The 23,614-nt window shown below is 46.4% G+C and overlaps 1 protein-coding gene across 2 annotated transcripts in view; it reads right to left on the bottom strand.

Moving 5' to 3' along the window:
• Smoc2 (SPARC related modular calcium binding 2) overlaps positions 1–23,233 on the bottom strand; it is a 126,172-nt gene extending 102,939 nt beyond the window's left edge. For both annotated transcript variants that reach the window (XM_027401161.2, XM_027401162.2), the window contains exon 1: positions 23,150–23,233. In XM_027401161.2, the coding sequence (XP_027256962.1) occupies positions 23,150–23,233 (84 nt within the window). The remainder of the gene's footprint in view (positions 1–23,149) is intronic.
• Between the last annotated feature and the right edge of the window lie 381 nt (positions 23,234–23,614).

The raw sequence follows: 23,614 nt of genomic DNA, 5'->3' as shown, positions 1-23,614 counted from the left end.
CTGTGCTCTATGGTTCCCACCATGAATGCAACACTCTCTCTCTCTCTCTCTCTCTCTCTCTCTCTCTCTCTCTCTCTCTATCTCTCTATCTCACTACCCTAGTCAGAGATGCCTCTGAGCCACATGTGCTTGCTGTAACAGTACTGGCTCTGTACTGGCCATCTCCTCCGGGCCTTCGTGACCCACTTCACCCTATTCTTTCCCTAGTGACATCAGCAGAATGCCAGCATACATTTCTCAAGATCTGCTAGCATCAGGACGAGACAGAGGAAGCCTGATATCTGTGTACTTCTGGCTTCCTACCACTTTCCCTTACAGCCATGCAGGCAGGACTGGGATCTTCAGAACATGGTTTCTGGGCACTTCTCTAAGGAGGAAGTTGGAAAAACTATGGCAAAACCATACAGCAAATGCAAGCAGAGGGACTACAGGGAGCCCAGGGATCCAGATGACACACCTGAGCTTCACTGGAGTCACTAGCTGCTTTGATGTTCACTCATATCCACAGGCCCACACTGGCCACTTCCCCTCAACCTGCCTCTTCTCCAGCTGGTCAAACTGCCAAGGTCTTTGCATTCCTCCACCCTTCCTCCACAGCAACCCCGCCCTGGTAGATTTGGAGTCATTGTCATATTCAAGGCAAAGGGCTAGGTCACACTCTGTCCACTTCTCAACACATGTGAGTTTCAGTCAAAGGGTAAAAGATTTTTCATAGTTGAGGAAGTGTTTGCATGCAAGAATCAGAGCTTTCTTGGGTGCTGTGAAATTACAAGCATGCCCTTGGACAGGGAAGAAAGAGCAGACGCCTTCAATATGTCCATCCCATATTTTCTGTGTGCCATGGATATCCAGGCTAGTTCTTTCAAGTAAGGAGCACTGTGGTTCCTGAATAGCTGGGGTTGGAGCAGGAAGGATGCTTAAAAGGGCGTGGCTGCAGAGAAACTAGACCCCACCTCTCAGCACATGGAGCAATCAACGACCACAAGGCAAGTCACAGTGGGACCATGAATCACTAGAAGAAAACAGTGGGACCCACAAGCAGATTTGAAGCCAGAACAAGTGGCAGGGGGTTATTCAAGCTGTCTTATGCCTGCCTGGCAGTTCCAACGGTGATTGATCTTAGCTCCTGCTAGGCACAAAGCACCCATCGAAGCCTCTGGTAAAGGTCACTCTTGGGGACCTGGACCTGTTGGAACTTCATGTGTATTTTCTGAGTGGATCAAACAGAAAAAAAATGTTGTTTCTAATTTAGTATGCCTGCCCAAAGGCAGGGACGAGACACACGCACTGCCTTATTGAAGGAACTGGAAATTTCCATTCTGGTCTCTCAAGGGGATGAGAAATTGTTTCTAATGAGGCTGCAACCAGGCATCTTGGCATGCCGGCGATGTGGTGAGCACCCTTTGTCTCTGTAAATGTCAGTATGCTGACCAGCCACTGGTCGGGAACTAAAGGCCCTGTTTATTTTACCACAAGTGCTTGTGATCCAGCCTCGGGACAAGCTCAGAGGTGCATGGGGAGCTGATGTGCCGAGGTTTATTGATTTCAGGGCCATTTACAAATAGAGATTTAGAAGATTACCCAGTTCTTCAGTCCTAGCCCTTCACACACTATTGATCCTTTCCGTTCAGCCAGCCACGTCTGTGTTTACATAAACTGGTGAACCCATATCTGTTTAAAAAAAAAAAAAAACACTCAATTGCCCCAGCAAATCAGATCTCCCTCTGCTCAGCTTTGAGGACTTTCCTCTGCCAAAAACTATTCCCTATGCTTAGGAAGTTTCCTAGGAAGAAAAATCTGAGGAGGTTTCATAGGCAATACCACCCTCCCACATACACCCCAGGCCTCCACACATGCCCTGTCACAAGGGAGACACTACCAAAACCTGCAGGAACAGCCCTTACTGTGCTTCCCCCATGTTCAGGGCAAGGAACATCAGTTCTGTGGAGCTAAACAGAAGGGTCAGGTCAGCTAATGCTGTTCCTGTCCAGGGAAAGCAAGGGCTTGTGTAAGATATGGGAAAAGAAACACATTAGCCTCTTGGAGGGAGGTCAGCCTAGCCAGACTGCCTCATGTGACTAACCAGAAAGGCAGATGCTTGTAACCTCAAGGCTGTAGTGTATCATAGCCAGGGCTTCTGAAACTAGAAAGTGCTTACCTTGTTAGGCACCCATGGAACACTTCAGACACGTCTGTTGACGCAGAAATGAATTTGGAACAAGACTACCATTGCAGAGATCAACACAGACTAATGTTTAAATGGTTCGAAGAATATAAATAGATGGGAGTGATGTCAGGAAGATGTCCTTAACGGGCAGGAAGCAATGCAGATTGGAGGTTCCATGGCTTGAAAGATGTGAAAAATCACTAGGCAGCAGGCACTTCCCATTGTGTAGAGCCAGTGTTACACAGGCAGGCACTCCTGAACATACCCCAGTTGTAGGCTACAGTCACCATGGGAGACAAAGGCCTAGAGTGCCCCTTGTTGTCCTGAACACAAACGCCCTTCACTCTAAGTGAGCAGCTGACAGTATCTTATGTTGCTGCAGTTTCTTGTCCCGCCAGGTCCCGCCGCTGCCTCAGCCCCAGCCCCAGCCCCAAATAAGCACACAGAGACGCTATATTAATTATTAAACTGTTGGCCAATGACTAGGACTACTTATTGGCTAGCTCTGTCTTAATTGTTAACCCATTTCTATTAATCTAAGTATTTCCTTGTGGTCTTAGCTTACCGGCGAATGCCTGGACCTGTTACTCCTTCCTCCACTACATGACGTCTCTACTCAGTCTCCCTCTGCCTACCTTCCCCAGGGTTCTCCTTTTCTCCTAGTCCTGCCTATCTTCCTGCCTCTATTGGGCAGTGTTTTATTTATCATGCAATAAGAGGAACATATATACAGAAGGACATTCCCCCTCAATCCTACTTCAGCCAGTGAAGAGCAGTGGCCAGACACCCAGTGTTCCCTTTCAAATGCTCTACTCCAGGGCTAACTCCAATGAGAGGTACTCAACAGCTTTAACTTAAGTACAAGAGCTGACACTTCTTCCTCCAAATGGAAATGGATTAGCAAAGTCATCTTATCTATATTTTCATAGACATGGGGATTTTCACACCACAGATGATGCTCTGTCTACCTAAGTCTGTAGTCAGTGATCGCCTTGCACAGGCAAGTCCTAAGTGTTATTCCTGGCATTGAAAAGGAAAGCACCTAAGAAGAGTCCATGTAGGGATAGCAAGAGAAAAATAGCCCCTGATTGGCAATGAAAATGACTAAGGAGCTCTAAAGTCAGCTACCTTGCAAACATAGCTTTACATGGTCTTATTGATTATATATTTTTTATTCAGTTTAATTGCATCATTTTGGTGGTTGGCCAGATATCAGAGACACCAGTAAAATTCAACTAACATGGTAACCAGGAGGTTGCTGAAAGAGAGGCTGGTGTTCACTGCTGAGCTGCAGGAACCTTGGGATGTGCTTCCCCGCCTCACCCCGCCATGCGCCTCACTCAGTCCTACCAGCACTGTGACCATGATGCTCAGAGCAGAGGAGCCCCCATGAGATGGAGCCGCAGTTCTGAAAAGAATGCTGAGGATGGACAACGATTTACTGTCCCTCTGCGCCAGTCACCATTCCTTGGCTGGCTGATACATCCGTTAGGCCAAGCATTCAGGACGAGTTTTCTTGTTGGCCTCTCTCCCCACCCCACTTCCTTCCCACACAAGGCAATGGCTGACATGGAAACAAACACATTGCAGGTGCACCCTTCCTTGGGCTGGAGTTTGGAAGAATTTGTCCTGTGGGACAAATGCAGAGAGGCCAGGCTGAGTGTTGTACACATACTATGAAAAATATGCTTTGTTCTTGAGATTTGGGTAATGGATTCCCTTAAAGCCAAGCAAGAGGAGAGGGTAGAGTCATTCCCTCATGCCTCCTGCATCCAGCCAGTGCAAGGTTGCCTGACTGCCCACTATTTGCCTACCAAATGCTGCCCAGACTTCCCTGGACCCTTCTGCAACTTGCATGGCCATCAAGCATTTTCATGTGGTATCTAGGTGCCCAAGATCTGGGAACAAGGGGAGGACCCAGGCTTGGGAGGGGGTCCTCCCATCTTGACTTCTCTGGGATACAACCCACAAAATACTGTGTGAACTTGGCAGAGAAAATCATATGAGTTTTTTTTTCTTTAATTACCAAGCAACAAGTCAATTTGTACACATCAGTAGTTCAGATTGCTTCCTTCTTTCTGCAGACAAATTCTACAAATCTTCCCTCTCCCAGCTAACTGCACACTAGAACAGATCTTTGGGCCTAGATCTTGTACAGCCTAGTAATTTGGGGGATTGTACAAAGGTGTCCCTGAGTTTGTTTCTATTATGGTCAAAAACTTGAGAGTAAAGCCAACCTACAGTTTTAGGAACTCCACAGAACGGCTCCAAGATCCTATTTATTATTAAGTGGGGAAGATATAAACCAAGGGGACAATTCACTTTGGTGTTTGAAAAAAATTAATATGTCAAATATTTGGCAAAAGTGACAGGGATAAAAGGAAAAAAGAGACACTGGGAACTAGGGTCAAACCCTGGTAGATAAGATCTGCTGGAGGTGCAAGGGTCTTTCTGGGAAGCGAGCTGTTTGATTTGGGAGCAGGATTGTCCTATGATCCACTCAGCCTTTGAGCCCTCTCAGAACCTTGGTCCACCTGGGTCAACATCTAGAAGCCCCATGTTGTAGAGCCCATGTATGGCACCGTGTATCCAATGCTCCAAGCAGATCCACACACAGTCCTACTTGTAGCCCCTTCTCTGCCTCATCATGAGACCATAATTTCCCATTCAAATGGTTCTCATCAATACAAAGTAGCTGTGGTTTGGATGAGAGCTGTCCATCACTGGTCCAACACTTGGTCACCAGGTGGTGGCCCTGTTTAGGAAGTTTGTGAAATCCTTAGGAGGTGGAGCCTGGTTGGAGGAAGTGGATCACAAAGGGGAGTAGCCTGGCCCCACTTCCTGTCCATGCTCTGCTTCCTGAGTGTAGCTGATGAAGGCCAGCCAGACTGTCACCAAGTCATCCTGCCTGTTGCCATGTCTTCCCTGCCATGATGGACTGCGTCCCTCTGGACCTGTGAGCCACAACAAACTATTTCTCCCTAAAGTTTCTCTTGTCAGGGTATTTTTATCGTCACAACAGAAAACTACCTGAGACCAAGCTTGTTCTGAACGTGCTTCCATAATGATAGGATAAAGTCTCAGTAGAGAGAGAGAAATCCAGAGGATGCTAAACCATGACTACCACACATGTAAAGACAAGTTTTTAAAGAAAAGGTCCAAATTCATAGAACTGGATAGAGTGGAACTCACCACATAGACCAAGCTGTCCTTGAACTTATGGAGATACATCAGCCTCTTCCTCCAAAGTGCTAGGATTAAAGGTATACCCCACACTTGAACACAGGCAAATTTTTTTCTAAGGATCCTTGAGTATAGTATTCTCAGGTCTGGATAACTTTGATTAGAGGAGATAAAACAGTACTTGGATTTCTGGTCTTGCGCATGGAGAGCACAAAGAACGGGTGACATGGAAGCCAATCGTTCTTCTGATCCAAAAGTGTTCCTTCCTTTCTAGAGCAGTCCAACCTTCCTGCATAGGAATAACAACCAGAACAACAACAGACAAACTGATCTCTGGCAGATTTCAGGAGTGTGGTATTCTCAGTTAATGCTTCCAGAATCATCCAGGAGAAGGTGACACACTTCAAAACCCAAACCAGATCTCCATCAGTAGTGTCTCTGGAGACAGACCAGCATCCCCACCTGAAAGTGCCACCCCCTGGGTCCCAGGTGTCATGCCAGGACTCATGCCTGGTCCTCTGAGACTATCCCAGAAGAGAAAGTGAACATGTTTTCTGTTTTTAAGTTTTTGTTAGTAACATATTTCAAGGACAGAAAACTGGATACCACTAAGAAATCTTCAAGTGGCCTAGAGACCATTCTTGTGACATTTTGTCTAAGAATGTGGCAGCTTTTTGGCCTCATCCTAAAAATCTGCCTGAGGCTGAACTGAAGAATTTTAGATTAATGGCATTGGCAGAGGAGATTTCAAGACAGTCTAGTAATCAATAACTCTCAGGCATATCTATAATAAAAAGGAACAAGCTGGACAAAGAGAAACACAAAGTGTACAGTTTAAGGAGAAAGGGAGCACCAGAAAGTATAATGGAGCTAAGCCCAGCATTCAGAGAGATAAAAAAAATTAAAGAAAACTCTGATCCTAATAGAAGAAAAGGAGTGGTGGCCTCAGGGAAACACCCCACTCAGCTAAGCTTCCAACTTGTGTAAAGTAATTAAAGGAAAGCTTGAGCAGTGAAGGAAACCGTCAACAGAAAGCTGATGAGAATGTAAGTGAATAAGGGGGCCAAATTCCAGGCTCAGTAATCATTAGAAGTTGTTGGCTTCAAACATGTGGTTCTTTAGAATCAAGAATAGAAGGGGCTGTGGACTCTCCCTCCTTTGCTAAGAAAAGCCATTGAGGACAGGTGTGTTTAGAGGTGTCCCTACATGAGGCTCAGAGGTCATTGCATGAAATTGTGAGGGTGAAGCCTGGATTTGTTGAAGATTCCAAGATGCTGGAGATACCAGCATCTTGGGATACCCACTGAGGAGAGCTGTTAGCAGGGTGTTGAACCAGCCCAAGAGAGAGAAGTGTGCTGCAGTCAACAAAGCTGGAAGGAGATGAAGTTCTGAAGAGCACTTTGAAATGAGACACAGGGATGCAGAATTTGGAGTTCTCCCTGCTGATTTTCAGTCTTACTTTGGTCTAGGATTTCCTCAGTATGCTCCATTTCTCCCCTTTTGGAATGGTAATGTGTATTTTGTGCCATTCTATGTTGGAAGTATGTGACCTGCTTTTTTATTTTAGAGGAGTTTGTAGTAAGAGATTTCTATATGTCTCAGAAGAGATTTTGAACTTTGGATTTTTAAACAGTGTTGAGATTGTGATAGAATATGGGGACTTTTGAAGTTGGACTGAATGCATTTTTGCATTATGATATGGCTACAAGTCTATGGGAGCCAGGGAGTGGGATGTGGTGGTTGGAATAAGAATGGCCCCCATAGGCTCATATAGGTGTGACCTTGTTGGAGGAGGTGTGGTCTTGGAGTAAGTATGTCACTGGGGGTGAACATTGAGATTTCAAAAGCCCATGCTAGGCCCAGTCCTTCTCAACCATGCCTATTGGCATGTTGCCATGCTCACTATGATGGCAATAATGGACTAAACCTCTGAAACTGTAAGCCATCCCCCAATTAAATCCTCCCCTTTATAGGAGTTGCCTTCATCTATCCTCAGGTATAAGCAGTTAGGTGGTATGAGACAGTCTTTGAAACAATGCTTCTAAAAGCCACAGAGGAAAGCCTTGCAGGGACCTTCCAAAATTGCTAGAGTTGGGAAGGCTGTGACAATTCAGAACTATTACTTTGCAAAATGTCTGCCATATTATTGTTTGACTTTAAGACTTCTTTTGACTGCCTGAAGGGATACCCAGTAATTCTGAATGAGTGCCTGGAGGTTAGAGTTCAGGGATGTACTTCTTGGCAAGGGGTTCAGTGGTCAGTTAAATGAGTGGGTTGTAGCAATCCTGCCTGCAAGTTTGCACGAACAAAATTTGCCAGAGAAACTGCTTCCATGCGTCAGTCAAAGCACATTTTATGTTTTACAATAAACCAAAGGGTCTTTTAGGGTCTCTGAAGCGTTTGAGATTTCAGCGACAGACATTGTACACTTGAGATTGTTGCAGCCAGATGCCTGCTATTGGAAAGGAATACCCGTGATTCAGAGGCAAGGGAGCCAGAGAGACTATGCTGACCACAGTGGCCTGGGCCTTTCCCAGCTCGGCCTCTGTCCCATCTCTTGATGCAGGTCTGCCTGTATCTCCCACAGCAGATTCCAGCATGGCCTCTCACTAGCTCCCCCAACCTTCCCAGGCATGGCCAATCTGAACTCATCCTCTCATGTCCTGAGAATCCCCTCCAGATGTTGCGGGCGGATCCTTTCCAGGTTCTTCTGGGACCCAACACTTCCTGCCTATGACCCAGATTCCTCCACACCAGTCCAGCAAGCCCGTGACCCTGACAGGAACACAGCTATGGAGCACTAGAATGAGGTTTAGGCCCTGGCCCAAGCTCCTGACTCACAACTTGTACCGGCTGTAATTTTCCCTCACCGTTCATCAAGGCTGGGCACTCACTCATCCCATGACCCTGCTATGTCATTTAATACAGCCAGATCTCAGTTTTCTTGTCTTTAAGATGGGTATAATGAGGGTGTCCATTGGTAGGGATACAGTTAGATGCACCCATAGTTAGAAGCATCAACTCTTAGGGATGAAGTAAGATGTACCCGGTACTGAGAGTACAGTTAAGAGATCCCAGTGCTATGGGGTACAGTAGGTTAAATATGCTAGTAAGTATGATGTTTAGCATCCACTGCCAAGGGCACTGTGGTGTTTTGAATGAGATGTCACTCATAATCTCAGGCATTTGAATAATTGGTCCCAATTGGTGGTGCTGTTTGGGGGTGGAGGATCCTGAGGAAGAAGTGTGGACTTGCTCAAGGAAGCATGTCACTGGGGGAGGGGGAGCTTTGAGGTTTCAAAAGCCACATGCCATTCCCAGTGCACTTTCTCTGCTTCCTATTTATGGTTTAGGAGGTGAGCCCTCGGCTGCTCCAGCCACAATACCTGCCTGCTGCTATGCTTACCCACTATGGTCATGATGGGCTCTTATTCCTCTGGAACCATAAGCCTAAATAAACCCTTCCTTCACCCTTCACACATTGCTTTGGTCCTGGTGCTTTACCACAGCAATAGAAAAGTAGCTAATACAGAAATTGGTACAGGGAAGGGGGATGTTTCGGTGAAGACCATGAATGTGTTGAAACTGGGGGCAATGTGGAAGTCTTCCAGGCCTTTCAGGAGAAAAGCAATTGAACACTGTGAGCAGAGGTTGGTGGGCTGTTGCAGTTGTTCTGATGGTAGTTCCCAAAAGTTGTGAGATATGGATTGTGGAGGCCCAGCTCAAGAGGTCTCAGAGAGAACAACACTGGCAACTGGGATATCCTTGGGATATTGTGTCAAACAATGGAACTTTCCCTAAGAGCCTGCCTGAGCCTACATTTAGAAGTAACGATCTAATTTCCTCAGTAGGGGAGATTTCTAGACAGCCTCATAGTGACTATGTCCTGTGGTTATTAGTAATCACTTTCGTGTAGGTCTACGATGAAAAGGGGGGACAAAGAGAAACACAAAACGCCCTATTTGAAGAGGAAAAAGAATACCAAGGGATTCAATATTATAGCCAAGGCTTATGATAAAAGAGATGGGACAGTTAAGAGAAGCCTGGTTGCGTTGGAGCAAAGGAAAGAGATGCCCTCAGAACAGCACCAAACTCCACTAAGCTTCCAATCTGTGAAAGAAAGGGGCCTAAGAGTTTTCTGCTCTTAGAACAGAACAACAAACAAAAGCTGCTGAAAATGTAATTCAAGAGGGTCAGGGTCCATCCCAAACTGGTAGCCAAAGCTGGAAAGATAAATGTTATCCTCCTGGTGCTGGCTTTAGAATCATGAAAGATGCACAAGTCACAAGTAAAGGGTCTTGGATTCCTACTCTGCAGCTTCAGAGAGCCTCTGAGATCATGAAGTGCATGTTGAGGTAGGGGTGGGGACCTCTGCACTGAGGCCCTGAGAGGCCACTTTGTGAAGTTGTGGAAGGGAAGCCAGGGTTTGCATTGGAGACCCAGAGATGTTGCAGATGCCACAGCCATGGGATATTTCTTAAGAAAACTGCACATGGGTAGTGGAACCAGCCAGAGTAATAGATGTCTCCTGCAAGAGGTGAAGCTGGAAGGCCAGAGCCTTCCAAGCCATTTTACACCAGAAATTAAACTAGAGAATCTGGTGTTCACCTGGCTAGGCTTTGGCCAGTATTTCCTCACTGTGCCCCTGTGCCTTGCTTTTGTGGGGATAAGGTATAGTCTGTGCCATTAGAGATTGGAAGTATGTAGTCTGCTTTCTTATTTTACCGGGGGGGGGGGGAGAGGCTGCAATTAAGAGATTATCTTGAGCTTCAGAAGAAATCCTGGACTTGGAACTTTTAAACAATGTTGAGACTGAAAAGACTATGGGGATTTTTTGGAGTTGGGCTGAATACATTTTGCACTGTGATATGACCATGGGCCTCTGGGGCCAGGGGTAGAATATGGTGGTTTGAATTAGAAGGTTCCCCATAGCCTGAGACATTTGAATACTTAGTCTTCATTTGATGATGCTGTTTGGAGAGTCATAGGGGCTGTGGCCTTGTCGGAGAAAGTATGTCCAATGGGGGTTCGATTTGAGGTTTCAAAAGCCACGTGCCATTTTCAGTTCACACTCTCTGCTTCTTGCTGATGGTTTGAGACATGAGCTCTTGGTTTGCTGTTCCACCACCATGCCTGCCTGCCACATGCTTCCCTGCCATGATGGTGATGGACTCTTGTCCCTTTAGAACTGTTAGTACAAATAAACCCTTCCTTTATAGGTAGCCTCTGTCATGGTGTTTTTATCACAGTATTTGAAAAGTAACTAATACAGGTAGAATTAGATGCAGGTGCTACTAGGGGTGCAGGTAAGGGTACTCATTGTTAGGGATAATAGTGAGAATTAGAAGCTGCACACACATATGCATGCATATACATATGCATGCATACATATATACACACATACATACATGAGTTAATTATTTTGAACAGGGTTTTGTGCATACTATGCACTGCAGAAATATTAGCCATTGTTACCCAAACTACATCATTCGTCAATTAGTGCTAAGTACTTAATTTCAGTAAGTCTTACTGCTATAGTATATCATTTTCAAAGATAAGTTACCTTTTAGGCATTAAATATGAGAAAAAATATAATAACAGGCCCAACCAATGCCCAGCTTCCTGTTCTGTTTATACACAGAGCAGAAGTTTCAGCCACTGCAAACCAAGAGGCCTCCTTGCAGGGAGGGAGACTGTATAATGTACAAGGCACATGCTCAGAGCAACAGGGAACCCCAAGGCACTAAAAAACCAGGAGGTGGGAGCAAGCATTCTGCATCAGTAGCCAAGCCCACCACCTCAGCTCTGAGAGCCTTACTTTCACCAGGAGTCTAGCAATAACCTGTAGCAATGAGACACAGGATATGGACAGGCCAGACTGAAATCACAAGAGTAGTGGCTGAGGACTCTCTTCCCATTCAAGAGCAGGTCCACCACAATAAGCATTGAATCCCAGACACACACAGTCTGCTGGCTCAGGCAACAACATACCTAGAGCCCATGTTACCTCAAGTCCCTGTACCACCCACATGGTATCCATGAGGACTTAGGGAACTGCTTCCAGTGGAGGCCCTCGTGCACTGAGTCTTTCACTGTCTGAGCTGTAACACACCAGGTCTTCTTGCCAGGCTTCCCTACATTTAGATATTTTGGGAAATGTCCCAAAATCCCCTATTTCCCTGTGTGGGAACACAGCACACAAGAGACTTACTCCATCCACTTTATTGTAAGTAGAGCAGTTGAGATGGGATGCCACCCTCCCTGTGGACAGAAGGCATAAGGATGATCAAAAAAGAAATGCAGGAGGAGGCAAGAAGGAGGGAATAAAGCCAGCCCATTGCTATCAGCTAAGAAAACAAGGATAAAGACATAGAACCATTAGGTTGTGTGGTAGTTTGAAAAAGAAAATGGCCCCTAAAGGGAGTGGCACTAATGGGAGGTGTGGATTTGTTGGAGTAAGTGTGGCCTTGTTGGAGAAAGTGTGTCATACTGCGGGTGGACATTGAGGTCTCATATACGCTCAAGATACGGCACAGTGAGACAGTCCACTTCCTGTTGCCTTCTGATCAAGATATAGCCAGCACCATGTCTGCCTGCACTCTGTCATGCTCCCCACATGATGAGAATGTACCAGACCAAATGAACTGTAATCGAGACATTGCACTTCAATGCTTTTCTTTATAAGTGTGGCATGGCCATGGTGTCTCCTCACAACAATAGAAACCCTAAGGTAGGTGGTATGCCCAGCCTTCCCCTGAGTGACACCCTCTGTCCAGAGGCCATACTGGGAAGGAGAGTGGGCCTGCTGCAATGGTATGAAGGAAGCTATGTGGAAGAGCCTGGTATCTGACACCAACTTGTAGACCTCATGTCATTGGTTCTGCCTTACACATATGACTAGAACACACTGTTCTGCATATTTCCAAATGACAGCTCCAGGTCACTTTATAATTATAACACTGTCCTTTGGGGGCCACAAAAGATGAGCTAACTTGAGTGAGCCACACAGAAGTGCTCTTTGTGGGCTGTGGAGGTGAGCTAGCCCCTGAAGCCAGCAGTGTGTATGTGGAGGTGAGCTAGCCCCTCAGGCCACCAGTGTGTGCGTAGAGGTGGGCTAGCCTCTGAGGCCACCAGTGTGTACTTACACAGTACAGAGGGAGGACCAGCAGCAACTTAGAGTGGCATGGCATTGAGTATCAGAACTGTTTTGCTCCCAGCATCCTTCAGGATACCAGCTGGCCTCCTCCAGTGATGGCCACAAGGCAGTCCTATAGGAGGGTTGGCAGCCTACAAAGTGCCTCTGGGAGCAAGGAACATCCAAGACAGCTTCTGCCAGTCCTTCCATACTGTGCATCACTCCCCACAAAAAGCAACCTGTTTTATGGCATAAAGCTGAGTTCCATTCACTCTCACAGTTCAAATCAAGCTGCTGCCCCAGCACCATGTCCCAGGAGCTCCAAATCCCTCAGCTAAAAAATTACAAGACTGTGAGTTGTTTTTTTGGTTTTTTTGGTTTTTTTTTTTTTTTTTTGCTTTGCTTTTTTAAATTTAAAGGTTACTATTTTGGGTTCTGCATTAAATGGAAACTCAGAAAGCATTTACAGAGGGGAAAAAGTTATTTTCTTAAGTGATTAAAAAATAAAAATAGAAGGCTAGTTAGGTTTTGGCTTTGAGTTCGTGTGTTAGTCACATGTCTCATCGCCTCGACAAAATACCTGAGAAAAGAACATTTCCAAGAGGAGGTTTATTTTGGTTCATGGTTTCAGAGGTGTCACTCTGTGGTCCCTTGGGTAGTGGTGAGGCAGAACACAGCAGCCAAGAAGTGGAGAAAGAGATAAAAAGGGTCCAGGGACACAATAGACCCTTGAAAGGCGTGTTCCAAGTAACCTCCTTCCCCCAGCCTTCCCCAATACCCCCCTAATAGCCCATTCAGGTGACCGCATCCACTCACCAGGGTAGGAACCTCAGGATCCAGACACCTCTCAGAAGCTGGTCAGCTGTGACCTTAACCTTGAGCCTTCAGGACATTTTCAGACTCAAAATAGAACAGATGGGCTCTGGGCTTGTTCACTCACCTTCCTTATATTCTCTGCCTTAGACTAAGTGTGCACACTTGGAAAAGCCTGGGAGAGGAAGAGACAGAGACAGGGACAGATGGAAATATGGAGGGATGGAAGGAAAGAGACAAGAGGAACTGAAGGAGGGAAGGAATGAACCCCCTCCTCCCGAAGTGACTTCTACAGTCAAAGCAGCCAGACAACACACAGGTATGTTTAACACATTTCAAAGAAGACAGAAAGAATAGAGGAAAAGGTAACAGAAATGCCAGAATGGTGACATAAATTTGAGCAGGGGCATTAGTGATATTTAACTTCCTTCCTGTATTTGGATAAAAGAAATATAAATGGTTTTTAAGCCAGATGTCAACAGTCTCTGTAAGAATATGCATGAGAAGTCAGGCAATGGTAACAAAACGCAAGCCTTTAATCGCAGCACTTGGGAAGCAGAGTCAGGAGGATCTCTGTGAGTTCAAGGCCAGCCAGGTCTACAGAGTGAGTTCCAGGACAGCCAGGGCTGCTAAAGAGTAAAACCCTGTCTCAAAAAAAAACAAGCAAACAAACAAAAGAATATACATGACAGTATATCTCATCAGACTCTCTGTGTAGAATGTATCTAACAAGATGAATGGTCCCAATAAGCAGGTAGCTCACCTTCCCAAAGGATTTCCATAAAACACATTTGAACTTGCTGAACTAAAAAGGTTTGCAATGCTGGGCACATTGTTGTGCTGTAGCTATTGTTCTTTTATTATAGGTTTAAAATCATTAAAACATCACATTTTAGAGCTTTATTGTGAAGAACACAGATATAATATTAATTTTTGCAAATAAAATAACTCTAGTCATTGCTTTAAAATTAACAGGGCAATTAAGTCTGCAATAGAAACAAAATAGTAAATCCAATCCCCAGAATATGCCAAGTCTCCTGTTTCCTCCCCCAACTTAGCTTATTTTAAAGCCAAACTTCTACTCCTATCTGATATTTGGGGAGTAACACTGAGTTTAACATGAATGTCCCAGATTTCCAAATAACGTTATTAGAAACATCAAATACAATGTCCCCGCTTTTTAATTCCCTCAGCTGAGGTTTTGTGCCTTGAGTTAAATGTCTAAGACTGGAAAGTTGGAGCATGCTAAGTGGCAGAGCCTTGGGGTAGTTGAAGTTGGAACCCGCTGTGGTGGGAATCCCAGCCCCGCCTTCAGCCCCTCTGAAAAGACAGAGGTTGCGCCCTCGGGCTCCCTCTGGTGGATGATTCGGGAAACATTAGAAGCACTTTCCGATGGGTGGAAGGGGGGTAGGTCGGTACTGCCCAGTGATTGCACCTGGGTGTCTCTGGGAGGATAGGAAGGTGGGAGAGAAGCCAAGAGTACAGAAAGAGAGCTCACAGCTCCACCTGGATTATGTCTATGAATAGAAAGATCCGTCTTTGGCAACTCTACCCAAAAGATAAACCTTTTAAGAGTAAAGCGCTGATTGGCGCAGCACCTATCTGTGTATCCGCTCAAGAAAGGACTTGAACGTGTATGTTCAGGTCACAGCTATTGCTCACTTTCCTTACCCTCAGGGGATTTCAAAACTCTGAGCTACACGCAGCCAGAACGTATATTTATAGTCATCTGGTGAGGAGATGATGAGGGCAAGTGAGATGTTATCTGGAAGAGCTCAGAAAGCTGAAAGAACAGTGCAGAGTTGGGAGAAAAAAAAAACCAGTTTGTGATTAGTACGAGCATCTCAATCCCACGTACAAGAAGAGACCATATGTGTCACTCAAAAAGGCCACGGATGTGCGATATGTATCCAGGAAGGAAGTTCTCCACGTGAAGAGGGCTGGAATCACAATTCACAACTGTGAATAGCCTCAGCTGACCACACAGTCTCAGCTACAGTGTGAGCCCCCTACCTTGTGGTGTATCGCAACCTGGGGATCCATTTTAGCATTTTACCAATGACCTCTGTTAAATCACAGAAGGGCTGGAGGCTACGATGCTCCAAGTCTCCTGAGGTTTTTTCTGGGGACAGTGACTAAGCAGCAAACAGAAGCTATCTGTGCCTCAACCGGGGCACAAGTCTGGATAAGCCCAGCCCAAGGGCTAAGGAAGCCCCCTCTACATGAAGAAACAGAAGCACACCACATTTGCATCATCTGAAGGTTATTTCCAACCTTCAATTAGGTATGAGAAAATGCCAGCCAACAGCAACGATAAAGGGACCCTGTGACAGCAAAGTTTACCAACAAAAACACAGCTAAGGGTGACTGGTTACAATCTCAGTAAGTCATTAGGAATACTAGCCAGACACCAACATCTATCTGCTATAGTTCCAGTTTGTGTTTGAGATATGAATTTCGACATTTGTCTGGTATGGATGGTCACGTTTTAGATGGCCAGTAACCTCTCTATGGGGCCCGATGGGGGGGCAGAAAGGGTCACTGTCCCACACGAGTGGTGAGAACTACATTGTCAGTTTCTCATGCAACCCACACAAACCCAGCCAGAACTGACAACAGACACTAGGTCCAAGAAGACAGGGTTAGGGACAAAGAAGGGGGCCCCTATAGAGTACTGCCATCTCCCTTCAACACTGGAATGAATGAACAGTTCTCAAAGAAAAGGAAATGATGTCGATTCTTGTTGGTTCATGAGCAGGCAAAATTTTGAAATGACAGATTCCAACCCCCACTGGAATCAAAACTCCCGAAACACTCCTGCAGGCAACGCCAGGCAGGCTGTCCTGTGAGGGCACCTTGCCATGCATTGAACCCCAAGAAAGAGAAAGGGACAGAGTTGGGTGTTTCAGCCTGTTTCAAAGTGTAAAATGTCCTGTATGCTCACTCACTTCCAGAGGCAGTAGGTCTGGCCAAGACTGTCCTGGAAAAAGCCTGGAATCCATATATCTGGTTTCCTTCCATAGTAGAACCTGCTTTCCTCTGCTCCATCCTTCCTTTCTCCCTCTCCCTCTCCCTCTCCCTCATCTATCTCTATCTCTTCCTCTTCCCCCTTCTCTCTCTCTCCCCTTCCTCTTCACACCCCTTTCTAAGAAACGAGTTCCTCTAAAAGAAGGTGAAGTGAAGCTGTGTACCCTGGAACTCTTTGTCCCTTCAGAGGCAGGACGGAGAAGGCAGGACCACTGTTCTAGCCAGAACACAGGAATACTCTTTGCCTGTTCATTTCCCTACTAAGAATGTAATGGGTACCTTGAAACAGACTTATCATCATGCTTGGTTAGACTCTTCTTTGACACAGAAATATGGTGGAATAGCACAACATGCCTTTCACACTCTCATAAAGCTCAGAAAACCACACAGACAGTTTCAGGGAGCAGCTTCCACACACAGGAAGTGTCATGGCCTGGAACCCCAAACCATAAACAGACAAAAAACTCAAAAACACTTCTCCTCTTCTCCCTCCCCCATCATGCCAACACCAGAACGTAAAAGAATGCTAAGGTCCTCCTCCCAAAAGCCAACTTGTGTGTGTGTGTGTGTGTGTGTGTGTGTGTGTGTGTGTGTGTGTGTGTGTGTTCACACACACACAGATACACATGTACATTGTAGGTTTGTGTATGTAGATTTGCATGTGTGTGTGCACGCAGATACGTGTGTGTGTGTGTGTGTGTGTGTGTGTGTGTGTGTGTGTGTAGATGTGCATTGTATGGGTGGGTGAATTTGCATGTATGGATAGAGGTCAAAGGACAACCTTGGATGTTGATCATCAGGTGCCATTCATCTTTGTATACTTGAGACTGGTCTCACATTGGCTGGAGCTCACCAAGTGGGCCAGGCTGACAGGGGACAAATGATAGGGATAGGACTGTCCATGTCTCTCCAGCACTGAGAGTCTAAGTACATGCTACTGTGCCCATCTTTTTAAAAACACAGGTTCTTAGAATCAAACCCAAGTTCTTGTGCTTGCAAGGAAAACCACCAAAAGAGCCATCTCTCTGGCCCTGAAGAGCCGAATTTTAAAATGTTTAATTATACTTAGGAGAAACTTAACAACACAGACCCACATCGTCTGTTGAATGAACTAATAAATAATCAAAACTAAGCTGCAGTAAATCATTTTCAGTTAATGCCATCTAAATTTATTTTCTAAATTATGAGCACAGGATTTCCTTTATTATTGTAAGATCTCTATTTCTTTTTTGTTTGTTGTTTCGAAAGGCAGGGTTTATCTGTGTAGTTTTGGCTGTCCAGGAACTCGCTCTGTTGACTAAGCTGGTGTCAAACTCAGATATCTGCCTGCCTCTGCCTCCTGGGTGCTGCGATTAAAGGAGTGTGTACCACTGCTGCCTGAATCGTGAAATCTATTTCATATCAAAATGGCTATCAGTAGAGATGGCTATATCTTATTAAGTCTGTTACTTTTACTCATCTGTAAGGAAAGATTCTGTATTGAGTGCATAAATGTGAACTATGCTGAGGTCTCTCCATATTTTAGATTGATTCATTGTTAACATGGTATAATAAGGGTGTGTGTGAGGATGAAACCCACGTGACTGGAAAGGAGTCTACGTGGAGGCAGGCCCAGCCTGGATGCGACCAAAAATAAAAGAAAAATCATTTGGTATGAAATTTTAAACATTGGTGCTGGGTTTTTACTTGTATAGTATGTACAAGTAACAATGGATAAAATCGGAGCACAATAAAGGAATGAAGTTGGAGAAGACTCAGAAAGATTTGTCAGCTAAACACAGAGACTTCCCATCTCAGGCATGCACAGCCTTGCTTCCTGGGAGCTAAAAGGTACCCTAGGAATGACTATCACCTATCTACTACCCTAACAACATGCTCCTGTTGTCGCTCAGAGTCCTGCCAACACATCTGCTAGTTTCTTGAGCTCCTGATGAAAGCAAAGCGCTAGCAGGTGTGCACACACCTGTGCAGTCAGAGAGGCATGGCCAGCATGGATTTCTTTTGGGAGGGTGCAACAGGAGGACTTCTGAGTCCAACTCAGAGAGAGTACCCTGGAGTATGTGACAATTTCATTGCTCCTTCAGGACCCAGCTCCCATCATCATCAACTGATAACCGGTTCTTTTACACAAATGTCTCTGGAGATACCCACTTTCTTTTCTGGTCCTTGGTGGTGGCAGATGAGCTAACCAGAGCAAGAAATGTCCTGGAACATCAGGCAATTAATGTCAAGAAGCAGCTCAACCCTGAGGTGCACCCTCGTGGGGCTCAAAGTGGATTTCTTGTTGTTATCTACTTGGGTTCTGGATCTCAAAGATAAAACACCCAAATCTGGAGGGGGAATTTACAGTCACCAGTTATATTTTTGGTTGTTGCTGACAAACTTATGGTCTTGCTCCTTTAAAAGCGACTGCAGTGCAAAACAACTCCAGGACAGGCACGGAATGGCCCTAACGGAGGAGCACTGGCTAGAATTTCTATGCTTCTGGCTGACCGCCACCTCGACTGGCCCTCTGAGCCCTCATGGTTGTTAGAGGTCACTTCCAACAATGACAACAGGAATCTTCCCTGTCAGTGCCAGGTTCTGGGGACAAGAAGAGCTTGGTGCCCCACCCTGCCAAGAGGCCCCCAAAACCACAGACCCCAGTGCAGCGGCACAGGGCTGAGAATGTGAGGCACAAAAGCCAACCAAGAACTCCCTTCTGGAGCTTCAGTGAGGGCCAGGAGGAAAAAGTCAGAATCTCCACAGGCTGGTGAGAAGAGAGGAGAAGAGAGGCCCCAAATGTAACAGCGACAGGAGTAGAATGGAGTGAGAAGTGAAACCAAGAACAAGAAGAAAGCAATGACGTGTGAGAGTGTGTGTTCCCATGCCTGTATCCTGTGCCAGTTTTACTGTAAGCCACACTGTGAGTGTGAGTATCCTTGGATTTCATCAAAGTGAAGCCGTCCTGTGACCCTTCTTGATGTTGAAAATCTGCTTAATTTGGCCAGATATTATAGTATAAAATCCCCATTTATGATTCCTTTTTAATTCTAAAATATAAATGTGAGTTGACTCTTCACTCGATGCTGTTTATTTGTGTTGAATTACAACCTTTGCTTTTTGATTTTCAGCCTGGAACTATAAAACCACAAAACAACATATCTATGGTTCTCACTTGGAGTGATTTGGTTTTAGGCCATGTGAAATTAGAATTCAATGAAACATTAACTCATATTCTGAAACTTCTCATGTGGGCTGCAATCTAGTATTTGATAAATGCATGGATACTCAAAAGTCTAAAGACACAAAATGTGTGGCACAACTCTGCCCCCGACCTGATCCCACACAGAGCTGTCCATTTCATGTCTTGTAAACGAACTCATCCACAAAGAGAAATTATCTCTTCAATTTTCTTCTCTAGCTTCAAAGTACTCATGTAATTTCCTCATTGTAAACTTGCACTTGTATATTTGGAATCATGTGTCTTTTAATATAATTTTTAACCTATGTAAATATCACCTTTCACCTCCAACCCCACAAGTCACAGACAGTCTTTATGGCCTCCCCATTTGATAGTCCTGGCTGGCCACAAAGGTGCAAGAATTTTTTTAACCCCCTGAGCCATGGTAGACCACATGCATCCAGGCTCTCCTACATATCCTATCAGGCTTGAAGTTATTCCTGATCCACACTTCAAATCAAAGCTACATTTTGGGGTTTAGATGTCCCACATAAGTGAGTTCCTATAGAAAGCATTGTCTTTTAGTTTCCTCCTCCTTCACAACCTTCAAGTCTGTCTCATGTGTTCTCTGGAGAATGATTGTCTCCTCAGAACACGGGGTATAGTCAAAAGTGCATGGCTAGATGAGGAGAAAGAAAAGTGATGACTTTGTTGAACACCCACACTTAGGGATGAAGTGTCATAGCAGCATGGTACACACACTCCTCCACCATCACTCCAGAGCAGAAGAGAACTGGACAATCAACAGTAGATCATGGACCGATCATAGGCAATGCTTCTTCTGAATCCACACATGCAAAGTGTTGTCTCCCCATTCTCCTGCCCTCCAGAGACCCACGTTGAAGAACACAGAGCATGTAGCAGAATGCCCAATGCTTACTGGAAAGAACGCCAACGTCTGTGCATAACCAGTCCAAGGGAAAAATACATGGGCTGGCTCTGCCCATGTACACTTCCTCCCCGAGAAGTGAATCAGTTTACCTCTTTCTAGAGGAAATGGACAAGACAAAGGGGGGCAGAAAACATGCCTTCCCATCTGCCTGGACAGCCCACACAATTTGTCTCAACTAAGCCAGGAAAGAGATCTACTGTGCCAATATCTAAATATTTCTTAACGGCACTACCACCGCATGTGAGCTGGTGGTTATGGTTTCTGAAACTCCCTTCCATGAACCAACAGTGTAATCTGGATTGGAGAGTGAGCATGGCCCAGTTGTACCAAATGTTAGCTTTAACCCTCAGGACATGCTAGATAGTCTTCATCCCCATTCTATAGGTGAGACCATGGAGGACCAAAGTCTTTGGCATAAAATCAGACACCCACCAAGAAAAGACATGGCTCTCACACATCCCCATGAAATGTGAGTCCCATGCACCCTTGTAGCCTGAGAGTGCCACACACTGTCATGGACTGTGAGTCCCTTGCACTTCTATGAACAGAGTCCCATGCAAGCCTACAGACTAACATTCTGTCATTTACTAGAGGCAGAATGCAATCCTTGTACAGAGGAGGCCATTCTTCATGATAGGCTTCAGGAACCCAAAGACTTCTCCAGCAAACAGAAGGTAACTTGAAAAGAGATTAGCACCACAGAAAAATCCAGAACATCTGACCAGTGGCTGATCACTCAGATTTCAGTCATATCTCAAGTACTTTCTAATTGCAGCCACAGTCTTAATTTTTTAGATTGGGGGTAAGGGGAGAAGAATCATGATAATAGTTTATAGCTTTAAGTTTTTCTTCTGGATGCAAAAGAAATAGCATTTTTTTTCCATGTTAATGTGATTTTAAGACAAAGTGTTCTTGGGGAACACTTCCTGTATGGTGTAAGACCAACTCCTAGCTGCAGTAAAGGGACCCCACAAGCTGCTGGCACCCATGGAGCCCAGGAAACCCTTGCAAAGTTATAAGGAGATAAAGGGTGAGAGCTTGAAAGCAAGAAGTTTTCAGAAAAAGGCAAGAGAACAAGACAAGAAGAAAAGAAAATGTGCGTTACCAATCGCTCACACGCACGCACACGAGAGAGAGAGAGAGAGAGAGAGAGAGAGACAGAGAGACAGAGACAGAGACAGAGACAGAGACAGAGACAGAGACAGAGACAGAGACAGTAACTGCAGGCAGCTGCTGCTTGGAGATTATAAAGATGGTACTAAGATATCCTTTTGAGAATTGGTCTGTTTCCCCATGGACTTTAACTTACTTGGAGTGTGTGTGTGTGAGCTCTGTTTACACATGCACATCTATCCACACATCACATATCCATATGTGAATGCATGCATACAGTCCTTCGGGCTTCTTTCCGGGTAGGGCAAGATTGAGTGGGTGAAAAATCCCTCCAGCTTCTAGCTACGGTTCTAATCTATCAGTCACTCATGAGACACAAGGCAGGGCCCTGGGACTGCTCCAGAAGAATTTTAGGTATGAACAACGAACTCGCTCAATCTTCCCTCTTCAAGCTGCTGAGAAACAGAGAGAGGGAGAGGAAGAAAAAGCAACAGGATGGCCAGCTTGCTTCGCCTTTGCAAAGAGCCTCAGCTCATGGGCGAGGCCCCGGTTTTCCATAGGATAAGCACCCTCCCAGGCACTGGCCACAGCAACACTCCTCTCCACAGGGGCCTGCTCACCACCTTAGTGTTTTCTCAAGCACTTGTTTTAAAACACGTTTAAGTGGAATGCTTTCATTTCTGCAGATTGCATTAATTATGGACTCACTAGCGCGAGCCACACAAGGACTGCCGGCTTGGATCTGCAGACACCGGCCTGGCGGAATGGCCGCGGTTGTGTTGGCCCGAGGTGGACCGGCTCAACCCCCATCCACAGCTCGGCTTCTGGCACCTCACCTCTCTCCTTGGCGTAACCAGTACTGCAACTAAGAGAGACAAACTTTGAGCGGTAAACCGCAGTGCCACTCGCGCTCGGGAGCGCGCCCTGGCGCGTACAGCATCCTGCCACTGAGGATAGGACCCAGGAGACCAGGGACGCTCCTCTGTGCCTCCTGTGCCGTAGATCGTTCCTCCTCTATGAGTTCTTCAACAAAAGAAAGATGGTCTTTAATTCAATGTCATTTCTGCTTCTTCCTCGGCTCATTAAAGGGGTCTCTGCGACGTTCCGCCACAAGTAGAGTCCATGGGCTGCGGCCCCTTCCCCCCCCCACCCCCGCCCTCGCCAAAAAAAAAAAAAAAAAAAAAAAAAACGGCGAACAGTGGGTCCTCGGAGAGCCCGAGCTGGAAACCGCCCGCTTGCTAAGCCCAGGCTGGGTCGGCTTGGGCAAGGTGGGTGCCCAGTTACTGTGAGTTTGTCCTGAGCCAGCTTCGGACATCGGTGGCCCAGATACTGGCTCCTGCTCTCGTCCCTTCCCAGTCAAAGTGAGGACTCGGGGCATCCCCGTGTCCCAGCTCTCTTCTATCCTGGGCTGGTAGGACCTGCAGCCCTTCACATGCAAGTAGCTACCGACCCTGGACACGCATGCCATGGGACTCTCCCGGACCCACCTGTTGGAGCTCACCGGGCCACCTGCTCCTAGAGACTTGTCGCAGAGGAGAGCGTGAGTTCAGAGCGAGGAACCAGCAGGGGAAGGCAGGGGTGCAGCTCGGGACTTACCGTGAGCGCCGAGAACTTCTGCGCCGGCACAGGCGGTAGCAGGGCGGCGAGCAGCGGCAGCCAGCACAGCTGCGGCGGCAGCATGGTGACGTTTGAGGGGACCAGGCAAGGCAGGCGCTCCACGCGCTGCGCCTTGGCACGCGGCGGAGATCCGGTGTGCGAGCGCGCTGACGGGCGAGCAAGCTAGAGCTGCTCTGCGGTCCTGCGGCTGCTGGTGGAAACCGCACGGCCCCTCCAGTTGCACTCAGGCCGGCGCTCCTAGAACTCTTGCGGCTGCCGCTGGTGCTGTCAAATAGCCCTAGCTTCCCGGATCCACCCCTCCCGCCCTCCCGCCCGCAGATCTCCTCCCTCGGCCCCACCTCCCTCGGCCACCGCGCCCGCGCAGGGGCCGCCCGGCGCTCAGGGCTGCGAAGGAGAAGGCAAGGGCTACCAAGGCCTGGCAAACACGTGTTGGTGCTGCTTGCA

This window comes from Cricetulus griseus, chromosome 2 (assembly GCF_003668045.3).
Source record: "Cricetulus griseus strain 17A/GY chromosome 2, alternate assembly CriGri-PICRH-1.0, whole genome shotgun sequence".
NCBI lineage: Eukaryota > Metazoa > Chordata > Mammalia > Rodentia > Cricetidae > Cricetulus > Cricetulus griseus.
This window is presented reverse-complemented; position numbering and strand designations above follow the sequence as displayed.